The following is a 17134-nucleotide window of genomic DNA, read 5'->3' on the forward strand; positions in this document are numbered from 1 at the left end:
TTGAATTTCAAATATTTTTGTATGAAGTTCAGGTGAATGGACTTTTATGGAATAACACAAATTTAATATTCGAATTTTAACAAACAAGATGGAAATGAGTTTTGTTAATAAATAAACAAGTTATTAATCCGCCCAAACATAAATAGATTGAGGGAGCCTGGTTTTATAGACTGATTTTGACACCTACCTAGTTGCCAAACCATTAAATCAAATGTTTTACTAAATATTTCACCTAAAGTTTCTTTTGATTTTACTTCTGCCCAACATACTGCTCTTCTCCTTCCTCTTCCTCTTCCTTTCTGATGCAATTCACCTATAAATTTAACATATATTTTAAGTGAAGATTTGGTGGGTGCCTACTCTTGTTTATCACTCCTTATTCTATCATCTTATTGTTCTCTGTCCCTCTTTTGTTATTGCATTTTTGTATCTTGAATATATAGATAACAAACAATCCGATTGCAAAAGCATTTATAACTAGAAATTTGAGATGTATCGGGCTCTAATTTCTATGTTTCATGATATCAGATATATGAACGATTGAACAATACATACAAATTTTACAAGTTCACAAAAATTATTATGAACATTTTAATAAGAACATAGGTATAATGGAGATAGTATCAATTTAACCCATCACTTACTGTTACTAGTTATATATATAACTAACAATATGCATCATAACGTTCTTATATTATCAGTATGGATTTTTGTATAATCATTGACATAGAAGGAGCCCTTACGATAAATCCTTAGTAGATACAAGTCAAAAGACTTTTGAAAATACTGGATGGTTTGTTAAGCACATTCTAATTGAAGATGTTCAATCTCCGGTTTTAATTTTTTTTTATTATGACATGATTTTCATATTCTGTTTGTATTCTCAGTTCCTGCAGTAAAGTATGAACTTTTCTTCCAAGCTCAGATACATGATGATATAGTTAAGCTTAGTTATGACAAATTATACCAAGGTATGAATAATACTTAAAAGAAAGAAACTAATATCTAGATGGACAAACAAAACAAGTCTGCAACGCAAAAAGGAGTAAAGCTTTACAGACATCATTCCACATAACAACTTAGGAAAGTAAAGCAAAAGACACCATCTAGCAGACCGGAACAAACTATGGAAGTTCCATTCTCAAAACAGGGGAACATCATGGAAGGCATTTATTCATTTATGCTGTCCATGAAGACACTGGTCAAGAGATTCTTGGACTGCAGCGATGTCTTCAGCATCTTCAAAGCCTGACAAAACACGAAACAAGTACAATAAAAGGAAGACTTCAATACTAAAACTTTATCGCATCTGTTTGATCATAGATTTTGAAGATGAAACATGAAATCGTAATTTTTGAGATTTAAAGTTGTGATGCGATGGAACATGCATTTTGATTGGAAAATTTTTGCACTTTGTGAGTGAAATTAGAGCTAATTATAGGGGAGCATGAAAACAATTGGAAATAAATTTCAAATATGTGACAAAACAGTAGCCTATGCTACGGTATAAGAAATTAAAATCATACTGAAAGTGCAAAATTCTATAGCTATTATCAACGAAAGTTGTGAAGTAAACAAGGCATAAAGTTGATTTACCTAATCCATTCCCAGAGTAACAACTATCTCTTTGAGCAAAGTGATACTAGACATGCATAGGCTTCACAACCAAATCATCCAACACCATATAAGTTACAACCCCTTTAACCAAACCTCCATTGGATGCTACCACATTATTCCCTGCGGCAGGTTTGACATAGTTCCAGTTGTGAGCTCATAGATCCATAGCACGAAGGACAAATAGCTCGAGGGTTCTCAGCCACATAACTACGGTGACTAGAACATGTATACAACTGTTTTACAGTTGGAGAGTTAGTGAGGGACTGAAGCAGCGCCTTGTGCTGATTTTGGTTTCAAGAGGATGTCCTTATCCTGATTCGGTTGAATGTACAGATTCTCAAGGCTCTCATACAAGTTTCCCAAACATCCAACCATTTCTTTAGTAGATAGAAGCCTAACGACACTGCCTATTGGCAATGCCAGAATGTGAAATAAGAAATCAACACATTCTTTCCCTGCCTCAGCGAACATAACTCTTTTCTTCTTCGTGACTATTAGAAGTTTCATTGTCACACTGGACTCTGTCATATTTGAAGCAATATGACAGAGAAATGATTAATGAAAAGAAGGGTGCCGTCAAATGGTGCGTGGTTGAGAGTGGTTCAGGCGGCGATTTGATAGACGTGACGGGAACGGAGGCATGATTTTCAATTTTTTATTTTTATTAAGTTCGGAGACCATTAAATTATATAACTAAGCTAACATTTAAAATGCGATATTAAATAGAATAATCCATAAATTTAAAATTTAGTCTATCCAATATATTGTTTGGTTATTTTATTTAATTTAATCCATGAATTGTTTATACAACATAGTTCATATGTGGTCTTATTTTATACTTAGAAAATGGAGGGATGACTAATCAAAATAAAACCTCTAAATGACTAAACTATCCCCTTATTCGTTTTCCTGGATTTCTATTGTAATTTGATTTTCTTCTTATTTATATTAAAATGACTTTACATATTCTTTTTAATTCTCCAAATTCGCTTAGTATAATTTAATGATTTCACTAATATTTTTTTCTGCATTTTTTTTGAATTTTTTTTATTCAATGTAGTTCGTTGATAAACCACTTGAACTATTTATTTTTTTTAATAAACTTTACATATTGAACAAATTAAGTAGTTTTAAATCTATGTTAAGTTTAACATATATTTTACCAACAAAAAATTTGAAGTACACCGTGTCATCAAGGATCTCCTTAGTAGTATGTCACACCTCAAAATTAATCAAATTATATCAGTCATATCATATTAATTTTACGGAAAATATAATTGGCAAGACAAATTTTTGGCACGAAATGACACGAGCAACAAAAATTAGGTATTTTCGTAATTTTGGTGAAAAGTTAAGTGCGTTTGGGTAAATTCATTTATTTCGTGTACCTAAATTACCTCAAAAGTAAAACCACAACTGTTTAAAACTTAAACCACTTCTGAAAAATCCAAGTTGTAATTATTATTTATTTCACATTGTCCAAGAAGTTTTTATTTTATTTCATACTTTATTGAGCTTTTTCGTTTTTTTAGGTAAGGTTTACTTCTATTTCTACCAAGTTTGGGTCTCCATATGTTGTCATTCTAAATAGTATTTTTTTGTTTCCTTTTCGTTCATAATTTTAATTTGGAATAATAAATCAACGACAAATCCGAGTTGATTAAACTACCTTTGTTCAAATATATTTGTTTTTTGTCAATTTTTTTCTTCATTCACAAGAACTCTATATTTAAATATATCAATCTTCTATATATTGTAGTTGGCAAGAATGTGCAAATTTGACCATTTGACTTAGTGGTAGTTTATACCGTAAATACAAATGGTTGAACATTGAAATATTCCAATGAAGAGTGAAATTAAGCTACAAAAGTATTGTGGAATCATGTTATTTAAAGAACTATATATACTTTTGTTATAAATCCAACAACAAAATAAATTCTTGATCAACAAATAAAAATAGAAACGGATGAGAGTGAAGATTGAAGTTGAAGGAGATAAAAAGAGTAAAGTAAGAGAGAGAGAGTAAATAATTATTAAAATGTCAAAGGTGGTTTTCTTTTTTGGAGGGAAATACAAGCGGTTTTGGAGCCAAAGGGACATTTTCGTCATTTACCCATGTTTTGATAATTTGTGCCAAAATTTTGTCTTGCCAATTAGCAGTACTCTTAATTTTATTATTACTATTTCGTTTTCTTTCTTATTTTTGGAATATATTTTTGGATTAATATTTACATGTCATATATGTCACCTTACTTAATTCATTTCTTTTGTTGGAACATATTTTTAGATTTATATATATATTAGTCAATCTCTCATATTAATTTTACTATTACTATTTCGTTTTTTTCTTATTTTCGGAATATATTTTCGGATTAATGCTTACATGTCATATATGTCACCTTACTTAATTCATGTCTTTAGTTAGAACGTATTTTCATATTTCAAATCAAATTGCATTATACTTCATGTGGATGTATAACAATATATATGTGGTTTTAAAAAATATTATGTATTAATTGATACGAGATGCACGTAAGATGTACAAAATGCACATATAACGCACGAGATGTACGTGCAATACACACTGATACAATGTCACATCTATCACCTTACATAATTCATTTCTTTTGTTAGAACGTATTTTCAGATTTCTTAATCAAATAGCATTATACTTCACGTGAATGTATAACAATATATATGTGGTTTTAAAAAATATTATGTATTAATTGATACGAGATGCACGTAAGATGTACAAAATGCACATATAACGCACGAGATGTACGTGCAATGCACACTGATACAATGTCCTATATATCGCCTTACTTAATTCATTTCTTTTGTTAGAACGTATTTTCAGATTTCTCATTATACTTCACATGAATGTATAACAATATATATATGGTTTAAAAAAAATATTATGTATTACTTGATACAAGATGCACGTAAGATGTATAAGATGCACATATAAAGCACGAGATGTACTGCAATGCACGTTAATTTTTTTGTGGCGTTGTTGAGATGAAACCATTTTTCTTTTCCATTTCTTTCACTTCATCCGATGATAATTTGGCTGAAAAGCCAGAAGCCACATGACGGTAAGAGTGCATAATTCATGACTATTGAATGAAGAGCAACTCCATAGGAAGGATTTTTCCATTTTGACCAAATTTTCTGACCAAAAGAATATTTTCATGATCATTTAAATTATGATGCTCTTTTACCTTCACTATTCATACCCAAATATTTTATTTGCATAATACATCTTTCATTCTTTTAATCACGCGATAAATTTTAAAAAATAGTTTTATATATATATAAATATTATATTATCAATTAATTAACATATCTCATATGTTTGATTAAGTTTCATTTAATAACTTTATTTTTACATAATAAATTTTTTATTTTGTTTTACGTTTATGTATTATTATTTTAGGTATTATTTTGCAGAATTAGAAAAAAAGAAAAAGGTAACAGCAATACTTTTGTAAGATTAGAAAAAGAGAGAAAAAAAAAATAACAATTAAAGATTTCAACCCTTCAAAAAAATGTATAATATTGATTGAAAATTTTATTATGAACATTAATTCAATAAAAATAAAGATTTAATTTTTTTTTTTTAATAGATGCTTAGATTAGTTTCTTCTATAAAATAATTTAAATATTAAAAGTACATTGATACTTGTCCTTGATCGTAATTTGACTCTCAAAACATTTTTAAAAAAAAATTAGTCAAACACAATTTGCTTATAAAAAACATTTTTCAAATGAATTAGTCAAACACAAATTGCTTTTTAAAAATAATTTTCTAAAAAACTATTTTAACAAAGTACTTATGAAAATAAGCAATTTTCAACAGAAATGCCAAATAGACTCTTTGACCGATTTGAAAAACCATCTTGAGATAAAACCTCGAAATAATTAGGTGTTGTTACTTAATTTGACTTGTTTATTTGGACAAGAAAAGGGTAAAACTTGATAGCAATTACACATCTAATCACCGAAAGAATTTAATGTTTACTTCTTTTTCAAATTTTATTTTCTTAAGAAAGACGTTTTCTTCTATTTCTTTCCTCTTCTCAAATTTCTATATCATAATGAAGTCATTTTATTGTTCCATTATTGGTATTTGAGGAATGAATTGACTAGGGTAAGTTCCAATTTAGTTACTAGGCTAAAACTGACCAAAACCACGTAGTTTAGGGGTTAAACGACATAGTTTAAGGGTCTAACGCATAGGGAAAAGACCAAATGACCCCTGACTTAAAAAACTGTCGGGGGTCACCGACGGACAGTGGATGGACCGACGGTCCGTTCTGGTCGGCCGTCGTTCGCGACTGGGAGTTGTAGACGGGGGGTCTGACCTACGACCCTGGGCCATGAACCGTGGTCTAACCTACGGTCCCAGGTCCTAGCGTAGGCTGCTCCTTAGCGGAAATTTTCTGGGTTTCTGGGATGGGGCTGCAGGTGGCCAATCCACGGACCCCACCTGCGGTCCGTGGGTTGCACCTGCAACTTTTGGAAATCTACTGGTTGGTTTGTTTATGGATACGGGGTGTTACAGAAACATTGCAAAGGCAATAGTAGTCGAGGTGCATTTTATCTCATGACTTCGGCTGCTGCAACTTATCACATCTGGGCAGAGAGAAATGCAAGGATTTTTCAGCATAACAAGTAAACTCTCTGTGCTATTGTTAGATTACTTATACAGGAAATAGCTAGTTTAGTGCCAAAACTGGCTGATTGTATGCATCATCTCAATTTTTGCCCACCAGCAGTGTAGAAGGATAGTAGTCACGAAACGTGTTAGAAGCATCACTCGGGTGTTTTCTAGCGCACGCTGTTTTTTATTTTGGCTTGAGCTGTAATTATTCAATTGTTAATAAATAAATGCTTGTTTACCAGAAAAAAAGAAGAAGAAGAAGAATTACTTCTAACAGAGAGCTATCAAAGTTTAATAACATTGATAAAGAGGAATTTTAAACTGATTACATTAACTTTCCTAGATAACTAAAATACAATGAAATAAAACAAACAATGTGCCAGGAAAGTACAAAGCCAAAGTGAGCTTCTAATGACTTCTGTTGAAAAATTATTGTTCCCGGTGTTAGACAACAATAACTTGATAGATATCGGACTCCTAACAACATGATTATCGGAAATCCATGATATCGACCCTTCAACAAAATGTCCAGAAATTTCACCCGTTCGGGTGAAGGATATCATATATCTGGCTTGTTGGTTCACCTCGGTGAAGACAAGTTTGGTAGGCTCAACCAATGTATGAACGCCTGGAATCTGAGTGATGCTAACAAAATAAGTGGTGTTTCCATCACCAACATTTGTAACTATCCTTGTATATTTTTGAATCTCTGCTCCAAGTATAATGGAGTAAGAAGGATAGTTCAACTCTGCTTCAGATATACTTGATATCAACGAGCAATTCACAATTTGATGCGCAATGAACCCAATCTCCATGTTTGTGTAGCCTAGGCCACACAAATATTGAGTGTAGTTCATTGGGTTGATATCATATATTAGCCCCGGATTACTTGCTTTTGATGGATTAACGTGGCCAGAACCAATAGCAAGCACATCAGCAAGAAATTTCCTTTCATCAAGGATGGGTTGACCCTCGTGGTTGGATTGATCAGCTGTAGTCATAATTGCAGATTTAATTGCAGCTGGAGACCAATCTGGATGTTCAATTTTGAGCAGAGCCACAATACCGCTTAGGTGGGGGCAAGACATTGAGGTGCCAGACATGATGTTGAAGGTAGAATTTATGTCCTCCAATGAGAAGGCCATGCAGCAAGAATATTTAATCCAGGGCCGATAATGTCAGGCTTTAGTATGCCTGGGCTTAGTTTGTTTGGGCCCCTGGACGAAAAAGCTGCTATAGATGGTGCATCGTTAAAACCCATCTTTGTTCCTTTGAAATCGATACCTGCCCTGGCCGTGAAGGATGATTTAATATACGCCTTAATCTTTTCCCCATCAGCAAAACTCAAAATCGTTGCCGGAAGGACATGAGCAATTTCAAGAATTGTATCGCCAAAGACCTTTGTATTGATAAGAATCATGGCGACGCCCCCTGCGTCCTTTACCGCTTTGCCATGATAATTTATAAGTGTGTTGTTACTATCACAAATCACAATTTTTCCCTCGACCTGAGCGGCTTTTAGTGCTCCTGGTTCACATTGGGCAGTCTCCTCACTGTATACCACTGGAAATAAGGTAAGAGGAAAGTTTTTAGATTGGAAAAGTGATTGACCATCATATGATTCCCCGTTTCCTAGCACGGTTGTGGCTATTATTTTTCTATCATGTGTGCTGGCACCAACTGTGAGAGTCCAAGGTGCCTCATTAAACAACGTAGCACGGCATGGACCATTGTTACCAACAGAGGTGATCACGGAAATACCATTCTGCATTGCAACAAAAGAACCAACAGCAGTGTAGTCATCATAAAAGCTTTTGTAAGGTCCACCAATGGAGATTGAGATAATGTCTACACCATCATCAATCGCGGCATCAATCACAGCCAATATGGCATCGTTTGGACAGCCGTACAGTGCACACACCTTGTACATAGCAATATGGGCAAGAGGGGCCATGCCAGCTGATCTGCCATTGGCATTGCCAAATACATTTGCCTCATCAACAAAGTTTCCGGCAGCCGTGCTTGAAGTATGTGTGCCGTGACCTTCCTGATCAAATGGTGGATCAGTAGAGCCACCCAGAAAATTCCTTGCACCAATGAGCTTATTGTTGCAAGTTACAGTTCCACTAAACTCGCACTTTCCTTTCCATTTAGCTGGTGGAGGCGGCATGTTGTTATCGTGGAAAGAAGGATGGCTTGGTGTAATCCCGGTGTCTAGAACCCCGATAATTACACCCCTTCCGTAATTGGATTCTTCCCAGACACCAAAATGTTGTTGCAACCCCAAAAAATCAGGACTATGCGTGGTGTGCAATGCCAACATTTTTTGTGGCGTTGCTGAGATGAATCCGTTTTTCTTTTCCATTTCTTTCACTTCGTCTGATGATAATCTAGCTGAAAAGCCAGATGCCACGTGACGGTAAGAATGAATGATTCGTGAGGGTTGATCATCCTCAGAATGAAGAGCAACTCTCGGTAGGAAGGACCGGTAGTAGCTCTCGAAGTAAATGTTATCTTCGGGCAAACTTACATGAATTATGTAAGTTTGCAAATCATTTTCAGCATTATTGGGATGGAAACTCAGCCAAAGAGTAGAAGTAAATATGAAAATAGAAGCTAACAATGGATGCATGTTTACAATATTTGTTAGTTTACTACAAGAATTTGAAATACAGAAAGGCTTGGTGATATTAGATGAGTGGCGTTTCAGTGTATCTTCTCTGTTGATATCTTCTATATATAGAGTTTGTTGCTGATATAACCATAAATTATGCATGCATGTGATTTGCTTAAGAGTAGTGTAGTAGTAATTAATTAAAGGCTACTAATATAACTATTAAAAGAGTGTAGACATATATAGCTAACAATTATTTCTAGTATATCGTTTCCTTTTTTTTCATCTTCTTCTCTATCAGTAAATAAAAATTAATCGACTAAGCAAAATGTGTCAATATTTCATTTCTGCAATTTTAGATATATGAGTTTTCACCTTTTATTTTCTTTGCAAGATTCTCATACTAATTATATATGTGTTCAAAAAATTTTGTGACTAATTTGTCACTTGCTAGCATGGAATTGCAACAATACGGAATGAAGGTTTCGGTTGCAATGAATGTCTCAATATAAAGCTAGATATGTAACATTATATAAAGTCGACAATCAAAACAATATAGTATATCCAAACATTAAAAATTATGCATCCAAACAAGTATGTTTCGTTGTCAACTTAAATTGATGTGAACTTTATATGTTAGCTGGTCTGTATATGAATATAGCAACTTTCTGCTATCTACTATTACAAGGAAATTGTTTTTTCAAATAACATTATTTGTGTTATGTCTTATGCATTGTTTTGTTTGATGTATTGACTAATTAAATATATTATATAATTTCTAAAAATATCCTCCACAAATACATTGGGTTACAATTATATATGTATATATTTGACCATTGCTAACTAGTAGTTAAAAATGGGATGTGCAATAAAAATTGAAGCTAGTGATGACATACCTAGAAATAACTTGAGCTATAAATTTTGGATTTTAAAATAAAATTAATAAAAAACTTTAAGATATAATTATTTATTGCTATCTCATTTTATACAACTATGTTGTTGGATACATGTGCAATTTTTCTTAATTTGTAGAAAGAAAGTAATTCCACATTTGGGCTGCCTACATGTTAGTTAATTTCCTTTCCAAATTAGTTGGTTACTATTTTAATTTTGTCCCCTATGTACTATAAATTAATGTCCGGTGTAATATTCTCTTGTTTGGATTAAAATTGATTTTCATATATTGTGTCCGTCTTAAACCAAAAAGGAAATATATGAATACATATTAAAACTTAATCCATATAAACAATGACTCTGATTTTCTATATTAAGGACAAAAAGTTCTTTTGTTTAAAAAAATAATTGAAGAAATAACTAAACAAAATCGAACCAATAAGTATATTTTTTATGCAAAAATGCAACACTAGTGATAAAAAATAAAGTATGAACCGTCACTTATTGTGTAACAATATCGATAGCTTATGCATTATTGAATAAATTTATACTTCCTTCATTTCATATTAATTGATCACTTTTCATTTTGCACTATGCTTAAGAAATCATAAATAAGAAGATAACTTTACTAATTCACCCCTTAAACACTATGGTGATATAGAAAAAGTTTAATTAAAGCTTTCTTGATTTAGTAAGGTGATCAATTAATGTGGACAACTATTTTTAATATAATGATCAACTAAGTGAGTTTTGTTTAGTGCATTGGATCAATATAAGCCGGAAGTTAAACATAAAGAGATGGAGGTTCGGTAAGTGTAGGTTATTACTTACTATACACGCTGATACAATGTCGCATCTATCGCCTTACATAATTCATTTCTTTTGTTAGAATGTATTTTCAGATTTCTTAATCAAATAGCATTATTCTTCACGTGAATGTATAACAATATATATGTGGTTTTAAAAAATATTATATATTAATTGATACGAGATGCACGTAAGATGTACAAAATGCACATATAACGCACGAGATGTACGTGCAATGCACACTGATACAATGTCATATATATCACCTTACTTAATTCATTTCTTTTGTTAGAACGTATTTTCAGATTTCTCATTGTACTTCAGTTGAATGTATAACAATATATATATGGTTTTAAAAAAATATTATGTATTACTTGATACAAGATGCACGTAAGATGATGCACATATAAAGCAAGAGATGTACGTGCAATGCACATTAATTTTTTTGTGGCGTTGTTGAGATGAAACCGTTTTTCTTTTCCATTTCTTTCACTTCATCCGATGATAATCTGGCTGAAAAGCCAGAAGCCACATGACGGTAGGAGTGCATAATTCATGACTATTGATCATCCTCAGAATGAAGAGCAACTCCATAGGAAGGACATGTAATAGCTCCTGAGATTACTGTTATCTTTGGCAAATAGCAAACTTACATGAATTATGTAAGTTTGCGAATCATTTTGTTCAGCAATAGTGGGATGGAAACTCAGCCAAAGAGCAGTAGAAGTAAATATTAAAATGGAAGCTAGCACTGGATGCATGTTTAGAAATATTTGTTACTATTAGAATTTGAAAGGAAGAGAAGCTTGGTAGTATTAGATGAGTATTGTTTTAGTGCTTCTTTTTTTCGTTGATCTTCTTTATATAGAGTCTCTACTCTTTTTGGTTGATCTTCTTTATATAGAGTCTGAATATGTTGATATCAACAGGTGAATTATGCATGCATGTGATTTACTTAAGAGCAGTACAATAGAAATTAATCAAAGGCTACTAGATATATCTATTAAAACAATGAAGGCATATATAGCTAACAATTATTTATAGTATTGTTTCTTTTTTTTCATCCTTCTTCTCTAGCAGTAATAAAAGTTAATCGTTTAGTGCATTGGATCAATATAAGCCGGAAGTTAAACATAAAGAGATGGAGGTTCGGTAAGTGTAGGTTATTACTTACTATATATATAGAGGGAGTAGATTGAAAAATAACCCATGCTTGATGACTAATGAAGGGGGAAAAACGTGAGAAATGTTGCACTCATTCATTGTCATTCCAATTACTTTCTTGGAAATGATATGTTGCACGCCTTCCTCATTCCAATGCCACTTTGTGATCATCTTGTGTGCAGGTAGCCACCAAGGGAGTTGTCACTTACATGATTTGCCTATGTCCACACTATTTCAAGCATCTCACAAATGACAATTTAAAAATGATTTTTTTTATAAATTAAATTGAAACAAATGAGAGAATTTAGTTTGCTTAGAGCCACAATTTTTTTTAACATATTAACAAATGATACCAACGAATAAAATGAATTATCAAGATAAGTTGAAACACCAGTAAAAATAATGAGAAAAAATAATTGTCATTTGAATTAGATTTGCCCCGTCAAAAAAATTAATAAAAAAACAAGACTATAATCCTATTTTGTGATATTGACTTCTTCATTTTTTTACTATACATTTTAAATTTGATCAAGACTAATTTATTTAAAATGATGAGTTCAATGAAAATAGTACAATTATTCTTACACATTACCAACATCAAATTAATCTTCTTTGTATTCTAATTAACTTTTGATAACAAAAGAAACAAAATTAAGATATAATATTAATTTCAATTCCTTGACATGTAGTTAATTCAAAATTTTCAAATTAAAAATAAAGTAGAAGATAAAATATATAGTTGAATATAGTAACCTTTATATTTTTGACATATAAATAATATTCTCTTAATTATCCAGAGATAAATATTGTTAAACTTAATTTTAACTCTCAATTATATATAATCATAATTAGAACATTTGAGTTTGAAATTATTTTTTCATTCCACTTTCCACTTTTAAAGTTAAATTTAGTTAAGTAAATTTAAGCATGAACATTATTTCAAATATTATTTGCAATTAGTATAACAAAACACGTCTCAATCTTTCTAAAAATCAAATAACATGATCTATTTAAAAATAAATCTATATTCGAACACCTACTTAAAGATGAACAATTTATTTTTGGAATGTTGAAATTGTGAATGGACTTCGCATATTTAAAATTATATCTTAAATAAAGAATTTTGTAAGAATAGTATTTTGCATCATCTTTATCTGTTACGTTCTTTCTTCCTCTTGTTTGCTATTACATTAATTGCCCATTCAATTTTGTTTTAAACACTATGTAAACCCATAAAAAATCATCATTACATGCAATTAAAATCAATATAAAAAAAACAAACAAAGTAAGTAAGGACATAATTAAAAAAATAAAAAGAAATATTAAAATTGGCAAAGAATATGGCACCATAAAAACCTTTGAAAATTATAGAACTTCAATATAATTTTCAAATGTTGTTTGCTTATTTTCAATACAGGTTCTTGGCTTTCTCTTATCATATAAGAGAGTTCACGTTGAAGCAGGCACGTCTTCGTCGACATGCCTGCTTCAGCATGCTTCGAAAAAAATTTAAAAACTATTTTTTAATTTTAATTTAATTAGTGTATAATTTTTTTAAAATTATCGAATTCATTTTAGCTAATCTCTCATTATATAAGAGAGAGTTCAAGTTGAAGAAGACACGTATCCGTCGACATGCCTGCTTCAGCGTGTTTTAAAAAAAATTAAAAAATTATTTCTTTTGTTCTATTTTAATTTAATTAGTGTATAATTTTTTCGAAATTATTGAATTCGTTTTAGCTATGACTTTTAGTTTTAAATTCATATTCTTTAGTTATGTTTTATTATTTTGAATGTCGATAATATTGTTTATATCTTGTAACTACCTTGAGTAAAAATCAACTGTCACGACCCGAGCCTACACCCTGGACGTGGCCGGCACTCGAAGACCATTGCTGGTCCCCAAGCGAACCCTCATCCTGGCTGACTACAAGCGGAAAACTGATTCAAGCATACAAAGCTTAAAAACTGAAATAAAAGTTCATAAAACTTAAATACAAACTTTAAGTCCAAAGAAAACTCTGTTTAATAAAATATATACAACTCGCCATAAAAAGGCAACTTTAGTCTTTAAAACATTTAATAAAATAAATGATACAAACTTCTCAACTGTACTGACTATCTATGAAGCCTCTAACTGATAAAGATGGAAGTCGGGACAAGACCCACGACATCCTAACAACTGATATAACTGAAAGGTAAATGAAATCCTCCGAAAGCAAGGAGGCTCACCATAGCTAACTCGGACTCTTGGATGTATCAACGAAGCTCCTGTTGATGATCCTGAATACCTGTGTCTGCATCATGAGAAGATGCAGGCCAAATGGCTCAGTACGTGGAATGTACGAGCATGTAAGGGGAATTCTAAAACATAAACATAAGCTTGAAACTTGATAAAAAGGAAACATATTTGCCTCTTTTCAAACTTACTCAACTCAAGGAATACTCCAAACTACTCAAACTTACTCAACTCAGAAGTACTCAAGGATAAGATACTCAACTCAGAGATTAGATACTCAACTCAAGGATATGATATTCGACTCAAAGATATGATATTCGACTCTGGATGCTCAACTCTGGATACTCAACTTTGAATACTCAACTCAATATAACTGAACTCATTTCAATATAAATCAATTTAAAACAAGTGCAATATAAAGAAACAAACTGTTTAAAAACATGCTCTGAAATCTGTGTGTATGCAAGGATACAACATAACTCTGAAATGTATATAAAAATACAATAAACTGATGTATATAAAAATACAATAACTTCTGTGGGAGTTTCTCTAACCGACAACCATCACATAAGAGCTATAGTGATGATACAACGATCTACCTCACGCTGGCAGCGCATCCTATACCCGGCCAAAGGTATAGGACCTGAACTACTAATGGATCCATTAGTCTATGTGAAAAGGGGTTCATCTAAAAAGTATGACCCTTTTTCTACCCATGATGGCTACATGGTTTATGGAGGCTGTGAGTTGTCTGAACTCTCCCCCATATCGGTGCTCAATACTACTCCCAAAAATATACTAGCTCTTATGTTTTAAAAACATACTTCTTTCTGCTGATTTGAGATAATTGCTCAAAAACTTTGCTCAAAGGCTATCTTGGAAATCTCAGTTTCCCTGCTTGCTTCATTTAGAAAGCTATTACTCTTTTCTGAAAACTAGCCCGAAGACCCTTTGGAAATCTCAGTTTCCGTTCTTATTTAAATGTGAAAACATTTATAAACTCTTTGGGAATACTTAGTCCCCATATACTTTTGAAGAAAAGGACTTCAAACTTTACTCTTTACTCTTTACTGAACTCAAAACTTAAGTCTTAAAACAAAGTTAAAACGTTTGTAAAAGACTTCTTAAAATGTGGTTCATACCAAATTATGGACATGAACTACTCAATGCAAGGTTTTCAATAACCATAGATAGAATTCAAATACTTGGAACTCAAGAACTTCAATGATACTGCTAATTTCAAGAATGCTCAACTCAGAGGGTTCGTGTGAAATTATGAGCATGAACGACTCAACTCAAGGACTCAAAGATACTTCTCTTCTCAAGACTGCTCGACTTATAGGATTCATGCGGAATTATGGGCATGAACAATTCAACTCAAAGACTTTATGGGTAACATGTAATAGTCTCATGCTTAGAAATATAATCTCAAAGGGGATTAGGAACTCAATACTCAAGACTTAGAACTTGAAGATAATACTCCTCTCAAAGATACTCAACTTCTGGAGTTCATGCGGAATTTATGGGCATGAACGACTTGACTCGTAGGTCTACATAACATTATGAAACTCATGTATGTGTCTCTTCTCATTCTCTGACTTACTTCCTCAAAACTTAGTTCAAATCGATAGTTGATCTCAAAGGATTCACAATTGAACTCAAAGGCTTCCTTGAACTCTACTCTTAACTCTCTCTTGAATTTGAATTATGAATTCAAAAGTTATGATTCATGATATTAAGGATCTCAATAACAATATAGCTATTCGATAATTAGGAATAGAACTTTTAAAAGAAATATGAATTCAAGAACACAAAATTAACTTATCTCAAGAATACTCAAATTTAGGGAAAATATCCTAGATTACTCTTTTACTAATATGAAAGTAGATGTAGGGCGTGAGGACGAACTAGTCCAACACTATGATAGCCTTACATACCTAGAAGAACAAGAATTCTTGAAGAATCTTTAAGAATCTTGAAGAATCTTGAAGAATAACTTGATTAGAAGCCTTGAAACCCTAGCTTGAAGGTAAACAATCAAGAAGACCTTTCTTGAGATTCTCGAGTTAGTTTCTTAAAATCTCTATAGCCAAAAATTATGATTTTCATTAGTGAAGATGAAAATCTGATTGTTTTGAGTCTTTTATTAGTCAAGAATTTCGTTGATGGTTTTCTTGGAGGTAAAAAGACAAAAAAGATTATTTTCAATATTTTCCCGTCGTCTAATTCGTAACAGCACTGTATAGGTTACTAAAATAGTCATAACTCTTTACTCAGATATTGGATTGACGTGAAACTGGTGGGGTTGGAAAGTAGATTCAATTACCTTTAATTGGATAGGTTATGGCTCACGTAACTCTTAATATTATAAGAGATATGGTCGCTTAAAGTTGACCTAAGCAGAATCTTACTTCAAGACTTGATGAAACTTCAAGAACACTTATCAAGAACTCATCAAGAACTCTAATCTTTAAATTTCAAGAACGAAATTATGCTGAATAAATCATGATTGGCGTGTGGGTGAAAGAACCCAACACTATGGAAGCTTACATACCTCTTAGGGATTAAACCCATGGCGAAAATCAGCAACAAGATGCAAGAATCTCGAACGAACGCTTTCATCCTTTTTCTTTTCTCCTCTTTTCTCTTCTTGAATTCTCAACTAAAACCCTAGGCGTATTTTAGTATTATAAAACTGAACCTAATAGGATTAGACCCTTCAAAAATATTATTAAAAACGAATTAAATCTGGTTGGGTAAGGAAAAGACCAAAATACCCCTCTTTATTTTCGGCTAACTTTCCTTAACTGGAGAGCCTATCTTCAAAAGGCCACATCTCACTCATCCAAACTCGAAACTTAGTAAACTTGGCGGCGTTGGAAAGATAATTCAAACATCTTTGCTACGGTATCTGGTAGCACACCTAATTCATCCTGAGCTAGGAGTTATGGTTGTTTGAAGTCGACCCAAAACTCATACTTAAGCATAACTTGCAAAATTTCAGATTTTGCTATTTCCAATTTAATTCTTTTTGAAACTTAAGGTGCTACATCTAGTGACCTTAACACTTAAGAAATTTTAAATTCCTTGGTAAAATATCACTCACTACGAAGAACGGTACGGGTCTTAGCTCAAA

The 17134-nt window shown here is 32.2% G+C and overlaps 1 protein-coding gene across 1 annotated transcript; it reads right to left on the bottom strand.

Moving 5' to 3' along the window:
- Nucleotides 1-1174: 1174 nt before the first annotated feature.
- Nucleotides 1175-8912, bottom strand: LOC125809652 (subtilisin-like protease). The gene is given in 3 exon segments (XM_049489243.1): nt 1175-1248; nt 6654-7418; nt 7421-8912. Coding segments are annotated over 3 exon segments (2331 nt in total).
- Between the last annotated feature and the right edge of the window lie 8222 nt (nt 8913-17134).

The sequence above is a fragment of the Solanum verrucosum genome, unplaced genomic scaffold, assembly GCF_900185275.1.
Source record: "Solanum verrucosum unplaced genomic scaffold, falcon-dt-bn FXZP01000121.1, whole genome shotgun sequence".
Lineage (NCBI taxonomy): Eukaryota > Viridiplantae > Streptophyta > Magnoliopsida > Solanales > Solanaceae > Solanum > Solanum verrucosum.